A 22,235-nucleotide genomic window follows, 5' to 3' on the forward strand; every position below is an offset into this window, starting at 1 on the left:
CAGCAGACCAACAAAAAAATATGAACATAATACGTGTTTTGGAGTGAACATTAATGGTCTAGCAGGATAGCTAGTATTTGTATCTACAGAGCTTATGGTAAAGATGACAGGAAATGAGAAGTCCTGCACCTTAGGCCAAAGCCCGATGGGATGAACAAGGGGTGTGTGTGTGAGGCACCTGCGGTGGATAGGATGTGCTCTGGGCACAAGTATGTAGGTGAGTCATGAGATGATCTTCTTTGTTAGCTATAAGGGGTTATATATAGATGAATGCACTAGGAGATTGTACCCCTAGTGGGTAGTTTGCAGGTGACTTAATGGCATGATGCAATTCTAGTGGGTGGTTATTGCTAGTAGATGGGAGTTAGGAGAGAATGGTGGAATGAGACGCTCCATGTAGTGGGGATAGGAAGTGGGTACCACATAAGTGGTCCACAACATAAGCCCCCCCAGCCTGGCATTGCGCATAGTCGAAATGCCGGGGTAAAAGTAAAGTCCTCGTGCCTATCAAAGAATGTTTAGTGTTGTGAAAAAGGATATGAATGCCGGGAAAATCCAGCTTGCGAATGCTTCCGAGTTCCAAGTTGCTTTATCGTGTTGCTCGTTGGTTGTAGTCGTCTCCGGGTTTGTAATTGCTTCTGAGTTTGAAGTTGAGCAAAGTGTGAGAACCCTATATGATCATGTCTTGCGCGCTGATTAGGATCTTTCAGAATCAAATGTTCAATAATTTTCCTGCTTCCAATTAGGAAAAAGAAGGGTTCCCAAAGGTATTTTAGTAAACCATTTCTATCTCGAAGGACCGGTCTTTTTTTAATAAACCATTTTTATCCCGGAGGGCCGGTGTTCTTTTGGCGGCAAGGGACTTTTGTTTCCCGCTTTCGAGTAGGAATTGAACGGATGCCCAAGAGGCCATTAAAGGCGGCAAGGGACTCTATCTTCTCGCTTCCGAGTAGGAATTGAACGGGTGCCCAAGAGGCCATTTAAGGCGGCAAGGGACTTTATCTTCCCGCTTCCGAGTAGGAATTGAACGTGTGCCCAAGAGGCCAATTAAGGCGGCAAGGGACTTTGTTTTCCCGTTTCCGAGTAGGAATTGAACGGCTGCCCAAGAGGTCAATTAAGGCGGCAAGGGACTTTGTTTTCCCGTTTCCGATAGGAATTGAACGGCTGCCCAAGAGGCCAATTAAGACGGCAAGGGACTTTTATTTGTAGCCGGATTATGTTTGTTTTATCCGTAATTTATGATGCTAGTAGATATGTTTCCCCCCTGAAAAATCTGATTATGCGCGGGTTGCTCACCAGCCCTTTTTAACCTGTGGTTATATGTTAATATTGTGTAATGGTTTGATATTCCAAGTTTCCATCCATACTTTCTCTGACCATCCCATGAGTCTATCGATATCGACTACCATCCATTGTGGTTAGAGCCTGGCATCTTCCATTTACTTCACCACTAACAGCCATCAATAGAAATCAAATTATTTATATATCTTTACATATATAAATTAAAATTTGAATTACTTAAAATTTTATAATTCAAACGGAACTTAATATTTATTTATTTTTTGTTGAAATATTTGACTAAATTTTTACAAAGAATAAAATAAAAATCATACTAACTTGAATTCTTAATGCACGTTACTTTTAATGAGCTTTTTAAATTTGTTTTTTACACACTTTACAAAATTTAAGTCGACTTTTATTCACATTTAAAATTCAAAATCATGAAGATTAGCACTCCATTCTATAATTTAATAAAGTAAATATTTTCATCATACCCCTGCACGCCGCCTATCTCTTCTAATTTGTTGAGAAAAATTATTTGCAAAAAACCAAATAGGTACAGAAACCTCCAAAGACACGTTTTCTTAAATAAAGTTCTTCAATCAAGAAAAAATAAATAATTTAAAACAACTCTGAAAAATTTATTGAAAGATTCCTCTATGTCATCTGTGTAATATGTTAAACTCTGCAACTAACATGATGTTTTTAACAGTGGATTGACAACCAAATGAAAAAAATAAAAAATAAAAAAAATAAAGGAGGCTTAGCTTTTATAATCTTTAGACAGACGTCAGCACCCTGATCATAGCGGCGATTGAGGTAAAGATCAAATGTTTTTCTCCTTCCTGAATCCATTTGGCTTTTGTGATGGTTTGATCGACTGGCAGCGTTGTTCGTCAACTGCGGATACGTTGATGAGGCGTCTTCTTTCTTCTCAAATGGTAATAGAGCGAGAATCAAAATTTATCAATTTCCCACCGACGGCGCCAAATGTTCTGGAGTGAACATTAATGGTCTAGCAGGATAGCTAGTATTTGTATCTACGGAGCTTATGGTAAAGATGACGCAATGAGAAATCCTGCACCTTAGGCCAAAGTCCGATGGGATGAACAAGGGCTGTGTGTGAGGCACCTGCGGTGGATAGGATGTGCTCTGGGCACAAGTATGTAGGTGAGTCATGAGATGATCTTCTTTGTTAGCTATAAGGGGTTATATATAGATGAATGCACTAGGAGATTGTGCCCCTAGTGGATAGTTTGCAGGTGACTTAATGGCATGATGCAATGCTAGTGGGTGGTTATTGCTAGTAGATGGGAGTTAAGAGAGAATGGTGGAATGAGACGCTCCATGTAGTGGGGATAGGAAGTGGGTACCACATAAGTGGTCCACAAACAATACGAAACCCAAAAAACAAAAGCATTGGAATAATTAAATAATGAAAAAACGTAATCCATTGTAAAAGAGGTCGACGAAACAAACATAAGAAAGAAATATTGATAACTAAAAAGAGGGATATTAAAGAAACGAAATGAAGACATTGACAAACTCATCCAAGAAAACTATCTCAATGCTATTAATGGTTCCAGCATTGTTGAAACTTGGGAGATACCACAACCAAACAACCCTAACTCTCGCCCTCCAAGTCTCACGCATATTTTATCAAGGGGGTCACATGGGAATCACAGGTAAGCAAAACAATCCTCACAACAAATCCAGAACATAGGAAATAGAACCGAAAGATACAACAGGTAAGATGCAGACTTTGTAAGCAAAATAAATGGAAATCGAAAGCTATTTTATGTAATACGAAGGAAAGATCCTCTGATTCCAACACGCCTACCGTTTTATGAACCAATCCCACTTCACGGATTCATTCATTAACATTTATGATTTGGGAAAATGGATCATAACCTTAAGGGTGTTTGGTTCAAGTTTTTGGAGAGGATTACCGGTAATTCTTCTTTGGTAAATGTAATTACCACGTTTGGTAGAAGGAATAAATTACGATTCCCGGATATCCAAGGATTACCGGTAATTTGATTTATAAAGAAAAGTCACTATTCAGATTACCAAAAATAATATGTTAATTCGGAATACCAATCAGAATACCAAGTAAAGGGAAAACACAACAATAAATTTTGAGACAAAAATACCCCAATACACATAAAAATCTAGACCCAATCTATCAATTACAAAAGTAAAAATAGTTTGGGGTTATTTTTGTAAAATAACCTCATATTCCAAGTCATATTTCGTTCTAAACCAAATATGGAATCAGTAATTTTTACCCAATATTCCCGGTAATATTTTGGCGAACTAAACACATCTTTCGTAAGATTCCAAGTAAACTCAATTTATACTGAATTCCCATTAATCATGATTCTCGGTCACCAAAAAATTTCTCTTGTACCAAACACACCCTTAAAGTTGAACTACAGTATGGACTATTATAAAAGATAAAGATAATTAGAAGAGAGATAGGAGAATATGTTCTCATTGTATATCCTTACATCCACGATGCTTTGTACATGCTTTATTTGATGCTTTGTACATGCTTTATTTATAGGATCAGAAGACATGAAATTGACAATAATATCATTAGCTACAATTACTTCTCCAACGGTCACAAGGTCATAACGATTATATAATAAACATGGACAATCAACAATCAAATTATTTATAACATGAACGAAATTATTTAAAAATGAAAATATGATTTAAATTTTTTAAAAAACTTGCTTAAGGTGGAAAGTTTATACTTTTCAAAAGATTCCAAATCTATGTATGAATTACACTTAACAAAACTTTTCATAAAATGGCTCTGCATTATAATCTAGTACAGATTTATTAGGTTCGATGCTACCTTTTTAAACTATTTGCTTTGCATTTTGTGATTCAAATTAAAAGACCGAAAATGAAACATGGTGATGGCTACACTTCTGCATAACACATAGGGTGATGCAAATTTCTACTGCTACAAATGCCTCAACCAATACACCCACAATTCACAAAGAATGTTTCCCTCTAATTAATTTATGGATGAGAAAAGCGAATAGTGACGAAGTTAAAGAGAAAACTAAGATGAGAATGGAGGAGAGAACGCTGGGAAAATCAAGTTTGGCGAGAAAGGATAAGAATCTGCAACAGAATGGGAAGAGATTTTAAACACGAAGAGCTTTGGGTAAAAGAGATTGTTTCTTAAGAGAAACACAGTGTATCACTTAGAAGGATGTAATTTTTTATTATTTAAAAGGATAAATAATTTTCTCAAAATATTAATATAAATACGTATTATTGCTTTGTAATTTTTATCATATCATCTCACGATCATAACTCATCAAATCATCAATGCCAATTTTAAATTACTTAGTTATTATTTTCTCTTTTCCATTTTTTCTACCTAAATCTCTATAATTTCATTAAGTTTAAATTTTATTCCTTGTGTCTAATTTTTCATTAAATATTAACAGAAGTTGTCAAAAAAATTTCTTTCAAATTTTAGTGTCAAACGCATATTAAAACCTAAATTAGAAAAGTTAAATTAAATTTTTGAACAACAAGAAATTTGACACAAAAAAAGGTGACATGATTTATCCATGATAATTTCCATTTATGTTTGACGACAAATTAAATGAAATGATTAAAATTCACAATTTGAAATACACAATTTGAAATACACATAAAGATCATATCAAGAAATTGTCAATTTTATAATTTAAACATTGCATAACACTTTTTTTTTTTTAAGTTTGAAGAACAAAAGTACATGTGACCAAATGATCCTAAGTTAGAGGGAAAATTGGAGTTTTTCCTAATTAACGATTCCACCGTTACACCAAAGAAGAGAAATCATGCATATATTATACAAAAAAATGTTTCTACACTTACTGCACATAAGTTATCTGAAGTCGTTTTGGTGTTGAAATATTAAAAAATATAATTATAAAGACTATTATAACCATAAAATAAATTAAAATTACAAAAACACATTGATTTTCTTTCCAAAACGACATCGTTTTGGATTCAATGCAGATAACTTTTCTGCATTTACTGCAGAAAAAACAAACTCTATATTATATGAACTTTACTATCATCTTAATAATCATATTAATATTTAATAAACAAATATTAAAATAAAAAAGTATATTACAAACATAAATAGCAAGTTATGCAACTCATAAACATCCTATGGCTTTGTATGTTTTTGTCTATTTTGACCTTATCTATGTAGCTAATAAGTTAAGTTTATGTTTTTAAAGGAGTCTTTTTAGGTGGGCTAAGATTTAAGAAATTAAATGCTCATCTTTTATGTTATATGTTTGGGCTAAGAAACTTTCCGGGCATTTCAGAGCAATCAAAATTGAAGCGACCGCCACATTTTTTAAGGAAAAAGAATTTATACTTTTCTTTCTCAACCTTTCTAGTTTAGATTGAATATTCGGTTCAAACTTTAAAAAGCACTGATACAAAGAAAAGTTTCCAAGTTACCAATATAAAAGAATAAATCCGAAATGCTTCTGCTTTCTTTCTCACTGGTAATGTCTGGCTTTTTCTTATGCCACACAGCGTGTCAAAATGAAAACATATACAAATTTATAAATTTCTTTGAAGAAGAAAGTCAAATTTAAATCTATTTTATCCAAAATAATTTTTGGACAAGACTTAACCAATAACTAATAATTAATTGAATCCGTAAGGACTTTGCATAGCGCTTGGTATTAAAAAAGGAAATATACTTCAAACTCTCCTAGGTGATTAATTTTTATTATTTGTTGCTGACTCTATCTAAACTCTTCCTATATACGCATATATGTTGATTACGTGAAGAAAACGAATTGTAGTGTGTGTATATATTCGGGATACAAAACGCTGATACGACTGCTATAGTTTCTGCCTCATTTTCTTGTGTTATATTGTTTATTTTTAACTAATAAACCATCATCATATGTTACAATTAGGAGTATTTATGGATCGATACAAATCACGATGACCGAATCGAAAAATACTATATTTTAATTGGATTGATCAATTTTCAGTTTGGTTAGTGAAAACGTTCCAATGTATTATGTATTTATTATTTTAGAAAATGGTGATTTAAAATCTTGGATGTTATTCATAACAAACTATTTTGTTTTAATTTTTTATTGTCTATAGTTTTAAAACTTATTTTTGTTTGAATACTTAGAAGTTTTCTTGTAACTTACTTTATTTTGATATAGTTAGTAATTAGTATGACTGAAATTTTAGGCTTTTTAAAAAGGTAGATCAAAAGTTATGTTACATGATATAACATAACTTTTCTACATATACAATTGAGAAGAGAGAGAAGAAAATAGAGAGAAATCAAGGGGTGGGACTCACATAAAATTGTGTGTGTAACAATATAATGTTAAAACATAACAAATATAAAACCCTGTTAAAAAATCGAAAATTGATCCAATTCAAACATAATAAAATTGAAATGGATGAGATCGGATTTTAAAATAAATTCGAACTGAATAGATGATTAAATAATCAAACCGGAGGAATTGAATTAGATAATTTTTACTTCAAAACTGATCCAATTCATACGGTGAATATCCTAATTACGATCTTATTGTATAATATAAGGCAATTGAGATTCCACATAAGAAACATAACATTCCGATGTAGGATTTACATGGGCTTTCAGCTAGCTTTTCCACATATCACACAATTTCCATTGATTTTCATGTCATAAAACGTGTCAAACACAAACTCAGTCATAAAACGTGTTAACACAAACAGAATTCTTCCAATTCAATTACAGGGATTATTTCCCAGGTCTGACGCATTACTTTTTCTATCTTCATCCTATTTAGATAGATATATGCAATATATAGTATGATTCAGCTTTTCTTTTGTTCTTTTTTTTAATCTTTTATTATTTTTTATATAGCTTTTTTATTTTATGTTATTGTGGCATTAATTATAATCATAATAATGACACGCGCAAAGTATACATATAATCTTCTGCAAGATTTTAATCCCTAAAAATAGAAACGGAATCGATACAGATTTGTTTGATATTAAAATCATACATCAACAGTTTCGATTTTTTTATTACGAGCTGCTTCCGAGTTATTTCTTCGAGGAGGGGGGATAAGAACATAGACACGTTTTGTTGAGTTTAAAAAGCAGCTACGAACCTGAAATCCAAGGGAGAACGTAAGAAAGCAGCAGACGCTGTTAAAGAGTGTTACTATTAATTAGGGCATAAATAACACACACACTGACTCACACTCACTCATTCACTGTTCTATTGGCATTGGGGATTGAAGTTTGAAGGAGGAATGGGAGGGTGTTTCTCAGATTTGGAAGGAGGAAAGCAAGCTGTGGGAGGGTTCCATCAATCCAACACCAATGCCGCCCACAACGACGCCGTCGACATGTTCTACACCGCTCAAGGTTTTCAGCCATTGTTCACCCAAGTTGAGGTACAATTTCTATCACTCATCAATTCAACCTCATTTTCTAACTTTCTCCCAAATTTCTTTTAGTTTTCAATCACTATTTGATGACAGATTGAATATAATGAAGGTTCTGAAAATTAAAAAAAAAAAATTATTTATCTATACATCTATTATCATTTGATTCAAGAAACCGCTGTGGTTACATAATATTTTGGCAGAAAATGTTGACTATGTATAAAGTTTTTGCATATAATTTATGCAACTCTTATTTTCTGTTTTTTCGTTATTTTTCTCTCGTCAATGACTCATTCTTACATGAAGTATATGATCAATTTTATAAACAATTATTAAGAATAATACTATCCATGAACCACATTGCATTACAAAGCATTCTTAAGCTCTAACTCATCATCTATAGGAATACACACACACCACTTATAATGTTTTCATCAGACTGATGGCTAGAAGTACTGTATCTTTTAATACTAGTCATCTCTACCTTAGCCCTTTAGATATAATTACTGGCTATCCATTTAGGCATCGTTGTTAATCTCTGAACACATACTTATACACATTATTTCATGTTATTATATATTTTCTTGTTTAATTATAATTAATATATCTTATTTTTTATGCACTTATATTCTAAATCTCTTACACACACAAATTCAAATATCCCATATCCCATAAAGTGCTTTAAACATTATTCAACCAGTAATCATATATGCACATAATTTGTGCAAAAAACAAAAAAAAAGTTCTCACAAAATCGTGGAAAACATTGATGAGGATTAAAAATAATAATAATAATAATTAAGATAGTAATGATGAACAAGCATTATTCAAGTGCTAATTATATTTGCAATGAATTTACGCAACAAAATCCTCACAAAGTCAAGGAAAACAATGATGAGGACAAAATAAAATAAAATGAAGATGCTATGTTTAGGAAATCTGTTAGATTATTTTTCTGAATAATTATCGTTACTACTAATTTTTTACGTTACAAGAATTTATAATTCTCCTACAAATTATATATTCTAAAAAATATATAATTATAATATAAGAAAAAATAATTTTTAATATTATAATTATATATTCCTAAAAATATATAATTATGAAAAATATAAAAAAAAAATTAATATTATAACTACGTATTTTTTTTAATATATAATTTCATGAAAAATTTCAAATTCTTATTATAAGATAAGAGTTTATTATTCATATGTAACAAACATTTTATTCTTTTACAGGAAGGAGGTTTTAAGTTTTGAGTCTATCACCTGCAAAGGGTCAAATCATGTAACATTGTGTGTGACATTGGCTATGGCCTATGGATATGGCATTCAGATACAGTCTGCAAAACTTAAAAGAAAAGATGTGATGGATGTAAAAAAATTGAAAATCATTATTTTAACCATTATATATCCTGGGCGACCAGATAACTAATTTTATATGGTGGACTTTACCCGGGCTCTCAATCAGGATTATCATTAATGTGTAAAACAAATAGAAGCTAAATGATAGTACTTAATATTTCAAATATATCAGTCATGATTACTTTTTGGAAATTAAATAGATCAGTCATGATAAATATTAATAGAAAAAAGAGTCAATTTGTGCAAATGCATGCTTTTTATGTTGTCAAGCTTTACTTTACATTGATATGATTCTAAAACAGTAGCTCTAGTAAAGCTAACCAACAAATCTCTTGCTGCGTTTTATAATTATGTTTTGCCACTGTGATAAAGCATGCTTTGGTATTTTATGAGTGTTTGTTTGTCTTCCAATTTATTATCTGTTCACTTTTTTTTTTTTTTTCAAATATGCTATTCGTTATTGTTGGAACTTGGTTAAGTTGGACAAATATTTATGGTCTTCTAATCTTGTGCTGCAGTTATCTCTTTCAGCATCTAACTTACTTGATCGGGACATTGTTTCAAAGGTATATTTCCTTTTAGATAAGGATGCATATGTTCTATAATGATTTGACACAGTTGCCATTTTCTTTGCTTCTTGATGTTTCTTGTTTATGTATCTGTAACCTTTCTTTTTCTTCATGATCAACTCCCTTTCCATTTACCTTAACGTCCTTACCTCTTTTTATGCTGGGAAAAGCAATCACAATTCTAAATTATTTTGGACAAAAATAAAGTTCCTTAGATGTTTATAGTATCATTTTTCAACAAATATATAGTTCCTTATGTAACGCTTGGCAACTTGCAAAGATTAACGACTGTCCCCACACACTAACATGAGACTTTTCAGCGTGTTTTTGTCCTCACTCGCACACTTCCTGGGAAAACTTCCCAGGAGGTCACCCATCCCAGAATTGCTCCAAGTCAAGCACGCTTAACTGTGGAGTTCTTCCGTTCCAGGCTACCGAAAAGTAGATGCATCTTGTTAGTATAGGTAGTACCAATTAATTCTTATAAGTCATTCCCAACTATACCGTCCCATACCAGCACAGTCTCTGGAATCCCTCTCTTTCGGGTGTTGATTCGATTCATTCATGTACCCCCGTCCCTAGAAGCCTGCCAGGAGCCGCTCCTTGTTTGTGCCCTTTCGCACCATGCCCTTTCACACCGGCGATCACTCCCCGCCCTCGTCACGCCCAGGATGTTACACCTTATATGCTTATATAGTCCCAAATTATAGTGCCTATTGTTCTTTTTAATCATGGCAATATTGGATTTGTTTTAGTTTGTGTTTGACACTTGAGTAAAATGGTTGCTGCATTGAATTTGAACTTTTCTTGTAAACATCATTAGTACGCATTCATGCCATTTCCTTCAAACTAAGTGTAGTGATGCCAATCAAGTATATTTTTTACTTTTTAGATTGTGTAAACTTGTAGATAAAAGTTTATGAGGAGAGTCACAGTTCCTCCACAAATTCATGTAAATGCCAAGTTTAAAAACTTTACTTGTAATAAGTGAAGATATTTTAACTATCAAAAATTCTTACTACTAACTTACTACATATCACATTATCATTGGATCAAAGAGAGAGAATGTTAAAAAGTTTTTGAAGATAAAGAAAATATTAATCTAATGGTGACTAGATAGGTAGTAAGTTGGTAGTGGAAAATTTTAGTAGTGAGAATATCCCTCCTCTAATTATTTATTTTCTTATTAACAATATAATAATAATAATCTTCTGTTGGTGGCAACTTATCTGAAAGTTTCAATATCTTCGTGGAAGTATTCCTGGGTAGTTGTACGTTGTTCAAAATTGGCCTTTGTTTGCCTAATTTAGCTGAATTCCTTTTCTTCTTTTTTTAATTTTGTTTCAGAGTGATCCCATGGTTGTTGTATTTGCAAAGAAAAGAGATGGTAATTTGGAAGAATTAGGTCGCACTGAAGTCATAATGAATTGCTTGAATCCAGAGTGGATAGAGAAAATAACCCTTGCATTTCAGTTCGAGGGTGTGCAACCACTTGTGTAAGCTGTCCTTGACCTGTCATGTGCTTGTTCCTAGATAAATGTTGTACTTTGTATAGTAACGAGCCTTCTTTTGATTTGACTTATTGACTTACAACTCCAATTCTCTCATTTTGCTTTTCTTCCAGATTTCATGTGTATGACATTGATACAAAATATCATAGCGTTCCCACTAAGGTTTGTTAACCGCAATAACTCTGCCTACTAACATTTTATGCTTAGTTGAACCATGAGTTCTCCCTGTATTACAGTGACACTTTTCAACTTAGATAAAAAGACACAGGGCCAACTTGTAGTCTAGTAAACTTTTAAAAAGAAAAATCATCAGCTATAGTGTATGTTAGTTTGCCATAAAAACTGTTTATCTACATATATATGTAATGGTTTCACAAAATCATACACTTGTACAAGACCAAGTAGCTAATTTTGCATGATTAGATAATAGCAGACAACTTAAGTTTGATAATAGACAAGGGCTAGAGCTGATAATGGACAACTTACGGCCTTCCCAGTTATAATTTTGAATTGCTTAAATTGGAAAATTAGTTAATTACCTTATCCAGCATTTTTAGAAGTGAAGTTAATAAGCTTGTCAATCATGCCAATTTTAAGCAAAAGGAAAATTATTTTCATCGGAAAATAGTTTGAAAATAAGCAAAAGGCAAATTATTTTACTCATAGGTGATAAATCATTTAAATCATATATCCACTTTGTTGGATTTGAAAATAAGACCTATCCAGCTCCTCTCAACTTTTAATTTTTTTTGGTAGTTCCCTCAACTTTTAATTATATATGAACCAGTGTGATTAGAGAAATAAATTTATGGCATATTTTTATAATTTAAATATGGTATAATGAGACTGGAGGGGAGTCAACTGATTAAGATGATGAAAAGTAAAATGAAACGAGATATGAAAAGTTCAGATATGAGCTTTTATTTTGTGACATCAATATCAATAACTTTTTTATCTCGAACTAGTTGGGATCAACGCAGATAAACCCAAATAACAAACAAGAAAAGAGAGCTTTTATTTTGTGACATTCCTCCAACCTTATATTCTCACTTTCTCTTGCCAAATTAGTGAATGGTTATGGTGATGAAGTTTATATTTGAAAACTAAGAAAAGTTTTTATCCTTTTTTCTTTCAGACACTAAAACTCAAAGATCAAGAATTCCTTGGAATGACCAGCTGCACTTTATCAGAGGTCAGTTTCATTGCATTCATTTACATTGGTTGATGATAGGTAGGGGTGAAACTAGGCCGGGCCAGTTTACAGGGGCTTACGGCTCAGCCTACGTCAGGTCCGACCTGATCTAGTATATTTCGTAAAATAGATCGGGTTCGGGCCTTGAAAAAGCTTGTTTAATAAAGAAGCAGTAGGCCTACTTTCATAAGGTTTGGCCTATAAGCCTACAGGTCGGCCTATATTATAATATTTATTCTAAAAAAAATAAAATAGAATAAGTATTCCTTGAAGAAAAAACAAAAGATATAAATTTAATCAATTGTAATTATTCACAACTTAATTATATTCGATTATATTTTAATAGAAATCTGACTTTATTTTTTATGGAGGAGGAACCAACATCTTAGCATGTTAGATTGTGTATATGAATATATTAAAAGATTTTTGGGAGAGGTTATACTTACTACAAGCATCATGATGTGTTTGTTGGATTCATGTAGTTATTTTAATTTACATAGCATGGATTTGTTTGTTGAATCTGATGAAATATATGTTATTTAGTTTGAGCATTTTGCTTTTGAAAGTGACTTAAATGCAGATTGTATGAATTTTGTTGTGATTTATGATTCTGTTTGGATGTTACAATTATGATTTTGGTTTAGCAACATAATTTGAGTATTTTGTAAAGTTGATTCATGATTATGCTTGGAAGTTAAAAATTAACAGGCTAGCGATCTAGGCCAGGCCATTTGTTTTTTTATAAACAGGCCAAGTCAGGCTAACTGTTAGACTCATATTAGGCTTGGGCCAGGTCAAATTAAAATTTTTTGCCATAGGCTTGAACTTTTCGGGACAAAGCTTGGCCCAGCCCATTTTCACCCCTAATGATGGGCATGTTAATTTGGTGTAATATGTCCACTATTCTTTTTTTTTTTATCAAAATCATTCAGTTTACACTTTACACACAGAGAAATTGTCATCAGGTTTTTGATTCGGTGGTACACTCACTAGGCAACAAGTGGATGTTCCCCTCCCATGATTACAGTTGCCCAAGAATTAAACCAAGGATTGTTCTTGTTTGTTTTCATTTTTTTCTCTCCCAGCTATCATTAATATGAGAATATTCATTGGGGATACACCATTGACCCTATACATAGCTCGCTGCTTCTATAATGTGCAACTTCCAAGTGACCCACATTATCTGACCTTGACGTTGCAAAAGAAAACTTGCCTTTAGCTCATCTCATTATTAATCACATTTATTATTGCTGCTTGCTTATTCTTTTGCATTGAGAATTGAGACTATGGACATTGTGTGACACTGCTGTATCTTCTGTGTATGTGTACGTCATGTTCCTCTGTGGCAGATTGTGACTAAACCAGGCCGGAGCTTAACCTTAAGACTCCAAAACAAAAGGGAGAATGGTGTTATAAGAAACCTAGGTACAATTACTGTTCATGCTGAGGAGACTGTCGCTGCAAGGAGTGCTGTTGAGATAATCTTCCGTTGTTCTCGCTTGGATAACAAGGACATTTTTTCTAAAAGTGTACATATTCGATGCCCAGCTCATGTTCCCCATTGAAGTGCATATTTATTTTTGTTTGTTTGGTATTCGTAAAATTTCTCATCTTCGTTTTTCTTGCAGGATCCTTTTCTGAGAATATCAAGAATGGTTGAGAGTGGAGGTTCTATTCCTATTTGCAAGACTGAAGTTATTGACAACAATTTAAATCCAAAATGGAAACCAGTTTGTGTTAGTTTCCAGCAGTTTGGAAGTAAAGTAAGCTTGTCGTCTTTGGGCTTAACATTCGATGTAAAATCATGAATTACTAAGATATTTTAATTACTTTCTCACTTACAAGATATTTATCTCGCTTTCAAAAAATTTGAACTTCTGTGCAGGATAATCCATTAGTTATCGAGTGTTTTGATTTTAATAGCAGCGGCGATCACGTACTTATTGGGTAATTCTGCAATTGTTAATTCTTGTTTTATTTTTGTTTGTCCTACACTTTTTTGGGCTTTCATTTTGTAGTTCATAGATGTGAAATATATTGAAATCAAAATCTTTTTCCTTTAGTAAACTGCAGAAGTCAGTAGCAGACCTTGAAAAACTATACAAAGGTGCGAACTTTTTCTTACCATCCAAACACCACAGACCAGAGAAGGTATTTATTGACCCATGCAATAGAATTACATTTTGGCTCTACGTACTCCTGTAGTTAACCTCCCACTTCTTAAAATTTCATCCATATAGGCTCTGAAGGGTCAACTGTTTGTCGATCACTATTTTGAAAAGGAACAGTTTAGTTTTATTGACTACATATCTAGTGGATTTGAACTGAACATCATGGTTGCTATAGATTTCACTGGTAAGTAACAATTTCTCTATTAGCGAAGGTGATTACTAATTTCGTTTTTATAGTTTGATTAAGTGCTTCAAAATTTGTCCAGCTTCAAATGGAAGTCCTCAACATCCAGATTCTTTGCATTACATTGATGTATCTGGTCGGTTAAATTCATACCAAAAGGTAAGCTTGATACTTCTTTTCAATGCATGATTGTGAACTTCTTAATTATTAACTTGTGAAACACAATAGAATCAATCACACTCAAGGTTTTACAGCTTATGATCCAATATTATGTCTGCTGGTATTTGTAAAAAATCAAGACCCATTATTTTTAAACTTCTTTTTGGTACTGACTAACTTCAATAATAGGGTGAACGTTATCTGATCCATTGTCTTGCTTAATCAACATAGTAATCATATATTTGTAGGCTATAATGGAGGTTGGGGAAGTTATTCAGTTCTATGACTCTGACAAGCGGTTTCCTGCTTGGGGCTTCGGAGGAAAGATATATGGTGGTACCGTATCCCACTGCTTTAATCTGAATGGCAGTCCAGGTGGCTCTGAGGTGAGAAAAAAAATTTCTTTTCTTTTTTTCGGTACCTTGGTTCTTTTTTTATTCTTCACTATAGATGGTACAATATTGTGCAGTTATGATGTTAGACTATTCTTGAAAAGGTAGAAAACTACTGTTAAATTTGTCATTTTTCTTCTTTAATGAACACTCAGTTTCACCTCATTCATCAACTCTAATGATAATAAGTTAATAACATTTCTATCAAGCATAAGTTCGACTACAAGTCATTGAACCATTAATCATATCTCCGTGTTTTCTCATTTTCAATTTTGGGAGTGAGCTTTTGAGTTCAGAAACAAAATAGAAATATAATAAGAAAGAGAGTCAACAGCGAATTTATGTGCTCCCCACTACTGTTTGGTGTCTGCTCCCACCTTTTATTAGAGTTGACAAGAGAACTGCTACTATATATACATACACCAGCCATTTTTTCATACATACAGTTCAGGGAAGGACCCTTGCCCTCTTGCGCATTTCTCATGAACTTGATGTTGTACTAGGAGTCATCTGATCCTTTTATGACATGCCACTGCCCTGCTTGTTCATATGCTTATTTGATAAAGCAGGTTCAAGTGATACTTAACCTCCACAATATATGATTCGTATTTTTCATTGCTTCTAATACCTACCGTCTTTAAAAAGATTAATATTTTTCCTGTGTTTAGGTTGTAGGAGTTGAAGGCATAATGAATGCTTATGCTAGTGCTTTACGCAATGTTTCCCTGTCAGGACCCACTTTGTTTGGCCCAGTTATCAACATGGCTGCAGAAATGGCTACCAATTCCCTTTCATCACATAACAGCTCCAAGTACTATGTATTGCTTATCATAACGGTGAGAAGATAATGAATTGGCTATGTTGTTTTCTAATGCATGACTGTGTTTTGTGGCATATGATTATAAATAACCAATCAAATGTCCATCTTTTTATAGGATGGAGTTGTTACGGATCTACAAGAAACAATAAATGCTCTGGTTAAAGCATCTGACCTTCCCCTGTCGGTTCTCATAGTTGGAGTTGGAAATGCTGATTTCACGAGCATGGAGGTTTACCTACTTATCCTTGTTCAAGTTTTTTTTTTTTTTTTTCAGGGAGTGTTTAGTAGAGGAGAAAAAAAATTTCTATGAGGAATCACAATTATCGGAAATACGGTGGAAAAATAAGTTTTCTGAAAAAATTAAAAAAATGTTGTTTAATAGACAGAAATATTATCGAAAAAATTGATTTAAGTTTCTTGAGTTTATGTTTGGTTAAAAATAAAAAAATTCATAGAAAAATGAGTTAAAATTACTAAAATAACTCTTGCCTACCAAATTTTAGCACGTTATTTCAGGGATATTTGTGTCCAAATTTTCGCTCCCCGATTTTTTGATTCCCATCTAAATCAAAATACCACCCTCGGGGTGGTATTCACAAGTGGTAATCTAGATAAAATTTTACCCACAATAGCAAATTAGAACCATAGTCAAATTTTTTGAAAATCCCTGCCAAACATGGTCTTCTTTAAATCATATGTGAACTTTTCCAATTAACAAAATAAAACTCCCTAACCAAATACGCGCTTAGACTTCATCAATTATTTAGTAGCGTGGCAATGCTTTGTTTTCACTTTTCTGCGAGAATACATGGAACTTCTTGGCATGCAGGTACTGGATGCTGACAATGGGAGTCGGTTAGAGAGTTCTACTGGTCGTTTAGCTACACGAGATATAGTGCAGTTTGTCCCTATGAGAGAAGTACAAAGTAAGTACTAGTTGCTTCTGAGGTTAACTTCGTTAGAGTCTTTCAATTGGTTACACTTCTTTTTTACCCTGTGCATTTAAACTAACCCCCTTTCATGTGTTTTTGACAGTTGGCCAGATCTCTGTTGTACAAGCTCTATTGGAAGAACTACCTGAACAATTTTTGACTTTCATGCGAAGTAGGGACATCAAGCCAATTCCTTCCCATTCTCCTCATGCATCCACTATTCAATAGATTTTATCACTAGAGACCACCAAGAAGCAATTTGCATTTTTTTTTGCCTGTAAATGGTCCACAAATTCCAGTAGATTTCAAGGGGTAAATATTTTTTAAATATGGGTGAAGGTAGGATTTGATGTTAGGTCCTTGTAATCTAGAGCAGAAGAACTTAACCTGGAAACTTAAGCTAGTTGCATTTTTCCTTCAAAGGAATTGTAAATAGAAGCAAATCTCGGTAAGGTGTTTCAGGGTGAAGTTTGCTGGATCTAATTAAATTTGAAATAAATATATGTTTGGTGATATACTCCCTTTTCCTCTTGCCGTATACTTTAGATATTTCATATATAACATGACTTTATCCACTTACATAATATATAGATTAGACTAGGTTAGACTTTGACTTAAATAGGTCAAATTTGTGTAAAACACATTGGGTCTGCCTCGACCTTTTAGCCTTCGTAGACCTCAAATTACAAGTTTGTTCTGACCTATATTTAAAAAATAAAAACTTTGGCTTAGGCCTGTTAGCCCGTTTAAGCCTATTAAACTTCAACAATTAAAAGAATAACTTAAATAATATTACTTTACTATTCAAAATTATTAAAATAATAATTTTATTTATTTTGTTTAAAATAAATAATATGTTATAGGTCGGCCTGTAAGCTTATAGGCCCGACATGTACAAAAAAGCATGTGGCATGTTTTTTAAATAGATTTTTTTAAAAGCCTAGGTCTGTTCTATTTTATTATTTATAATAGGCCAAGTCTGGCCTAATATAGACTAAGTCATAGGTCCCTGTAGGTCGGCCTAGTCCATTTACACCCATACTCAACACTAATTTTGAATTCTTCTCTTCTTATGTTTTTGTTCTTCACATGGTCACAGGCTTCACAATCTTTATATTTAATATTTAATAATCATATTAAAATTTAATAAACAAATATTAAAATAAAAAGTATATTAGTTCAATATTAACTTAGAAACATAAATAGCAAGTGAAACATCCTATGGCTTTATATATTTTTGTCTATTTTGACCTTATCTATGTTATGTTTTTAAAAAAGTCTTACTAGGAGGGCTAAGGTTTAAAAAATTAAATAGAGTAAATTACTTTTTGAGTCCTAAAAAAGCATCACGAAGCCTATTATAATTTCTTAGGAAAAAAAATCGACTTATGGTCCATTTCAAATTCAAAATAAACCTAGTCAGTCGAGATCGTGGTCCCTCTGAAATTCAAAGAAAATTCACGTTAATTCCTCAAATTGACTAACATAGGTCTATTTTGAATTTCATAGGGACCACGAGTTGATTTTTTTTTCTAAAGGATTAAATTGGACCCTGTGAATTTTGTTGAAGACTCAAAAGGTACTTTACTCAATTAAATATAGTGGACATACTTATCTTTTATGTTAGGAAAAAAGATTTCTAAAGTTACTTTAGATAACCTTCTCTGTCGTTCACTATTTTAATTATGCCTTATCGGTGAGATATAGTTATAATGGTAAAATTGTTTTTTTTTCTCTCCCTTAAATCCTAAACTCTAAACTTGTTAGCCGAATATATCTGAGGAGAGAAAAAAAGCAGCTTTATTATTGTAACTATGTCTTATCGATAAGACATAGTTAAAATCGATTACTATAGATAATTTATCTAAAGTAATTTTAAAAAAAATGTTGAAATGAGATAATATTTGCTGAGTTGTACAGTTGTTGAAATTTTAATCATTGATTATACAATTACATAATCATAGGATATTTGTATTAAATAGATTAATTTTCTTATTTGCAGTTGATTGACATAATCATAGGAGTTTTGTATTGAATAGAAATTGTAAAAGGTTATTTCATTTCCTTATTCGTAGCTGATTGACAGCTAATTTGTAATGGACATAGAGTCCTTATTTATGTATATAATTACCCCAGTAGAGGAAGAATAAACATACAGAAATATTCATAATATGGCACCATTGTTTTGACATGGTATCAGAGCATTTCTGATCCAGGAACCTATTTTCATTAAACTTTTCACATCGTATTGTTCAAATTGCCTGACTCGAATTTTTTTTTTTTCTGTTACCCAATTCAAATTCCTATTTTCCAATGAACAATCCCAAAACCTCCTCTGAATCTTCAAACCCGTATTTACTGTGAAGCTTACTATTCATTTTGTGAAGAAACCAATTGGATGCAAATGGGTGTTTACTGTGAAGCTTAAAGCAGATGGCAGCCTTGACAGATATAAAGCCAGATTAGTTGCTAAGGGATACACACAAAAATACGGGGTTGATGACCAAGATACATTTGCACTAGTAGCAAAACTGAACACAATTCGTATTCTGATTTCTATAGCAGCTAACAGGGACTGGCCACTCAAGCAATTTGATGTAAATAATGCATTTTTAAATGGAGACTTAAAAGAAGAAGTATATATGGAAATTCCACCAGGCGCCAAATATGCCAACTTGAAGGGAAATGAAGTGTGTAGATTAAAAAAAAGCACTATAGGGCCTCAAGCAATCACTTAGAGCTTGGTTTGACAGATTCTCTCTAGTCATGAAGAAGTTTGGATACAAACAAAGTAATGCAGACCACACCCTATTCATAAAACATAATGGAGGAAAGGTAACATTGTTAATAGTGTATGTTGATGATATGGTTTTGACTGGTGATGATTTATTTGAAATGGAGTTATTGTAAAGACATTTAGCAAATGAGTTTGAAATGAAAGATCTAGGATCATTAAAGTACTTTCTTGGAATTGAAATTGTTAGATCAAATCAGGGAATTTTTTTGTCACAAAAAAGTACATTTTAGATCTACTTGCAGAAACAGGAATGACAACATGTAAACCAGCAGAAACACCAATTGAAATGAATCATGTATTGGGTTTATATCCTGATCAAGTACAGAGTGATGTTGGCAGATATCAGAGGCTAGTTAGGGAGGCTAATTTATTTATCACATACTAGGCAAGACATTGCTTATGCAGTTAGTGTTGTGAGCAGATTTATGCATAACCCAATTGAGGATCACATAGCTGCTGTGTATCGAATATTGAGGTATTTAAAAGGTGTCCAGGAAAAGGTCTGCTTTACTCAAATAATAATAGTCCCGGGATTAAAGGCTACACAGATTCAGATTGGGCTGGAGATAAAACTACCAGACAGTCAACTTCGGGATATTTTACTTTTGTTGAAGGAAATCTAGTTACTTGGAAGAGTAAGAAGCAGAAAGTTGTGACTAGATCGAGTGCAGAAGCAGAGTTTAGAGGAACGACACATGGAGTGTGAGAATTGTTGTGGATTAAGAGCATCTTACAAGACTTAGGAATCTGCTACAATCAGCCTATGGAGTTACATTGTGATAATAAAGCTGCTATTGAAATTGACCATAATCCAGTTCAACATGATAGAACCAAGCATGTAAAAGTGGATAAACACTTTATCAAGGAAAAGCTAGATCAAAAAATTATTCAATTTCCCTACATCAAATCTGAAGATCAGTTAGCTGACATCTTGACAAAGGCTGTATCAGGAAAAGTGATTGAAGAAGCAATTAGCAAGTTGGACACAATTGATATCTATGCACCAACTTGAGGGGGAGTGTTGAAATGAGATAATATTTGCTGAGTTGTATAGTTGTTGGAATTTTAATCATACACAATTACATAATCATAGGAAATTTGTATTAAATAGATTAATTTTCTTATTTGCAGTTGATTGACATAATCATAGTTTTGTATTAAATAGAAATAGTAACAGAATAGTAACAGGTTATTTCATTTCCTTATTCATAGCTGATTGACAGCTAATTTGTAATGGACCTAGATTCCCCATTTATGTATATAATTACCCTAGTAGAGGAAGAATAAATATACAGAAATATTCATAATATGACACCATTGTTTTGACAAAAAATAACCCTTTATGTTATATGTTTAGGGTAAGTACTTGTTTGGATCTTCTATTTTTTACTTTCTTTTCTCCTTATAAATAGAAGTTAGGCCAAATATATTTTTGTAAAAGCTTTTATAATAAAAGAGCTTTTTTTATAATAAAGAAAAAAAGTCAAAAGCCAAAAGCTTCTAGAAGGAGTTTTTGTTTAAGCTCTTATCAGCTTTTCTTAAAATGAGGTTTGAGATTTTAAGTAATTTTTAAACTAAAATTTTATATAATTAACAAGTAATTTTTAATTTTTTTGTTTTAACTTAAAAATAACTTAAAAAAAAACAGACTCTAAGAAACTTCCCGAGCATTTCAGAGCGATTAAATTTGAAGCGACCGCCACATTTGAAAAATGATTTATACTTTTCTTTTTCAACCTTCCTAATTTAGATTGAATAATCGGTTCAAACTTTAAAAGCACGTATACAAAGAAACTTTTCCAAGTTCGATATAAAATAACTAGATAATTAATCTGAAATGCTTCTGCTTTCTTTCTCACCGGTAATGTCTGGCTTTTTCTTATGTCACACAACGTGTCAAAATGAAAACATATATACAAATTTATAAATTCCTTTGAAGAAGAAAGTCAAATTTAAATCTGTTTTACCCAAATTAATTTTTGGACAAGAGTTAACCAATAACTAATAATTAATTGAATCCGTAAGGACTTTGAATAGCGCTTGGTATTAAAAAAGAAAATATACTTCAAACTCTCCTAGGAGATTAATTTTTATTATTTGTTGCTGACTCTGTATAAACTCTTCCTATATACACATATATATGTCGATTACGTGAAGAAAACGAATTGTAGTCTGTGTATATATTATTAGGGATACAAAACGATGATATGACTGCTATAGTTTCTGCCTCATTTTCTTGTGCTATATATTGTTTGTTTTTAACTAACGAACCGTTATCATATGTTACGATCTTATGGTAAGGAATAGGACTTGGAGTCCCAGATTTTGGTGTGAAGTTTATATAGATTTTAAGCTCTTCTACCTTTCAAGCTTGCATTTCCACAAACCACAATTTGCATTGATTTTCATGTCTCGTG

General features: G+C 32.5%; 1 protein-coding gene across 1 annotated transcript; it reads left to right on the forward strand.

The window, feature by feature from the left end:
- Positions 1–7,592: 7,592 nt before the first annotated feature.
- Positions 7,593–17,249, forward strand: LOC133293891 (protein BONZAI 3-like). Its single transcript, XM_061492514.1, has 16 exons — positions 7,593–7,736; positions 9,610–9,657; positions 11,008–11,156; positions 11,285–11,333; positions 12,307–12,363; positions 13,713–13,892; positions 13,992–14,126; positions 14,249–14,310; positions 14,427–14,514; positions 14,604–14,718; positions 14,801–14,877; positions 15,126–15,263; positions 15,938–16,105; positions 16,205–16,318; positions 16,919–17,015; positions 17,125–17,249. Exons 1-16 carry the CDS (start codon positions 7,593–7,595, stop codon positions 17,247–17,249), a joined length of 1,746 nt encoding a protein of 581 aa, XP_061348498.1.
- Positions 17,250–22,235: the final 4,986 nt, after the last annotated feature.

This window comes from Gastrolobium bilobum, unplaced genomic scaffold (genome assembly GCF_033153095.1).
Source record: "Gastrolobium bilobum isolate Gb01-03AN ecotype WA unplaced genomic scaffold, APGP_CSIRO_Gbil_v1 utg4431, whole genome shotgun sequence".
NCBI classification, from domain to species: domain Eukaryota; kingdom Viridiplantae; phylum Streptophyta; class Magnoliopsida; order Fabales; family Fabaceae; genus Gastrolobium; species Gastrolobium bilobum.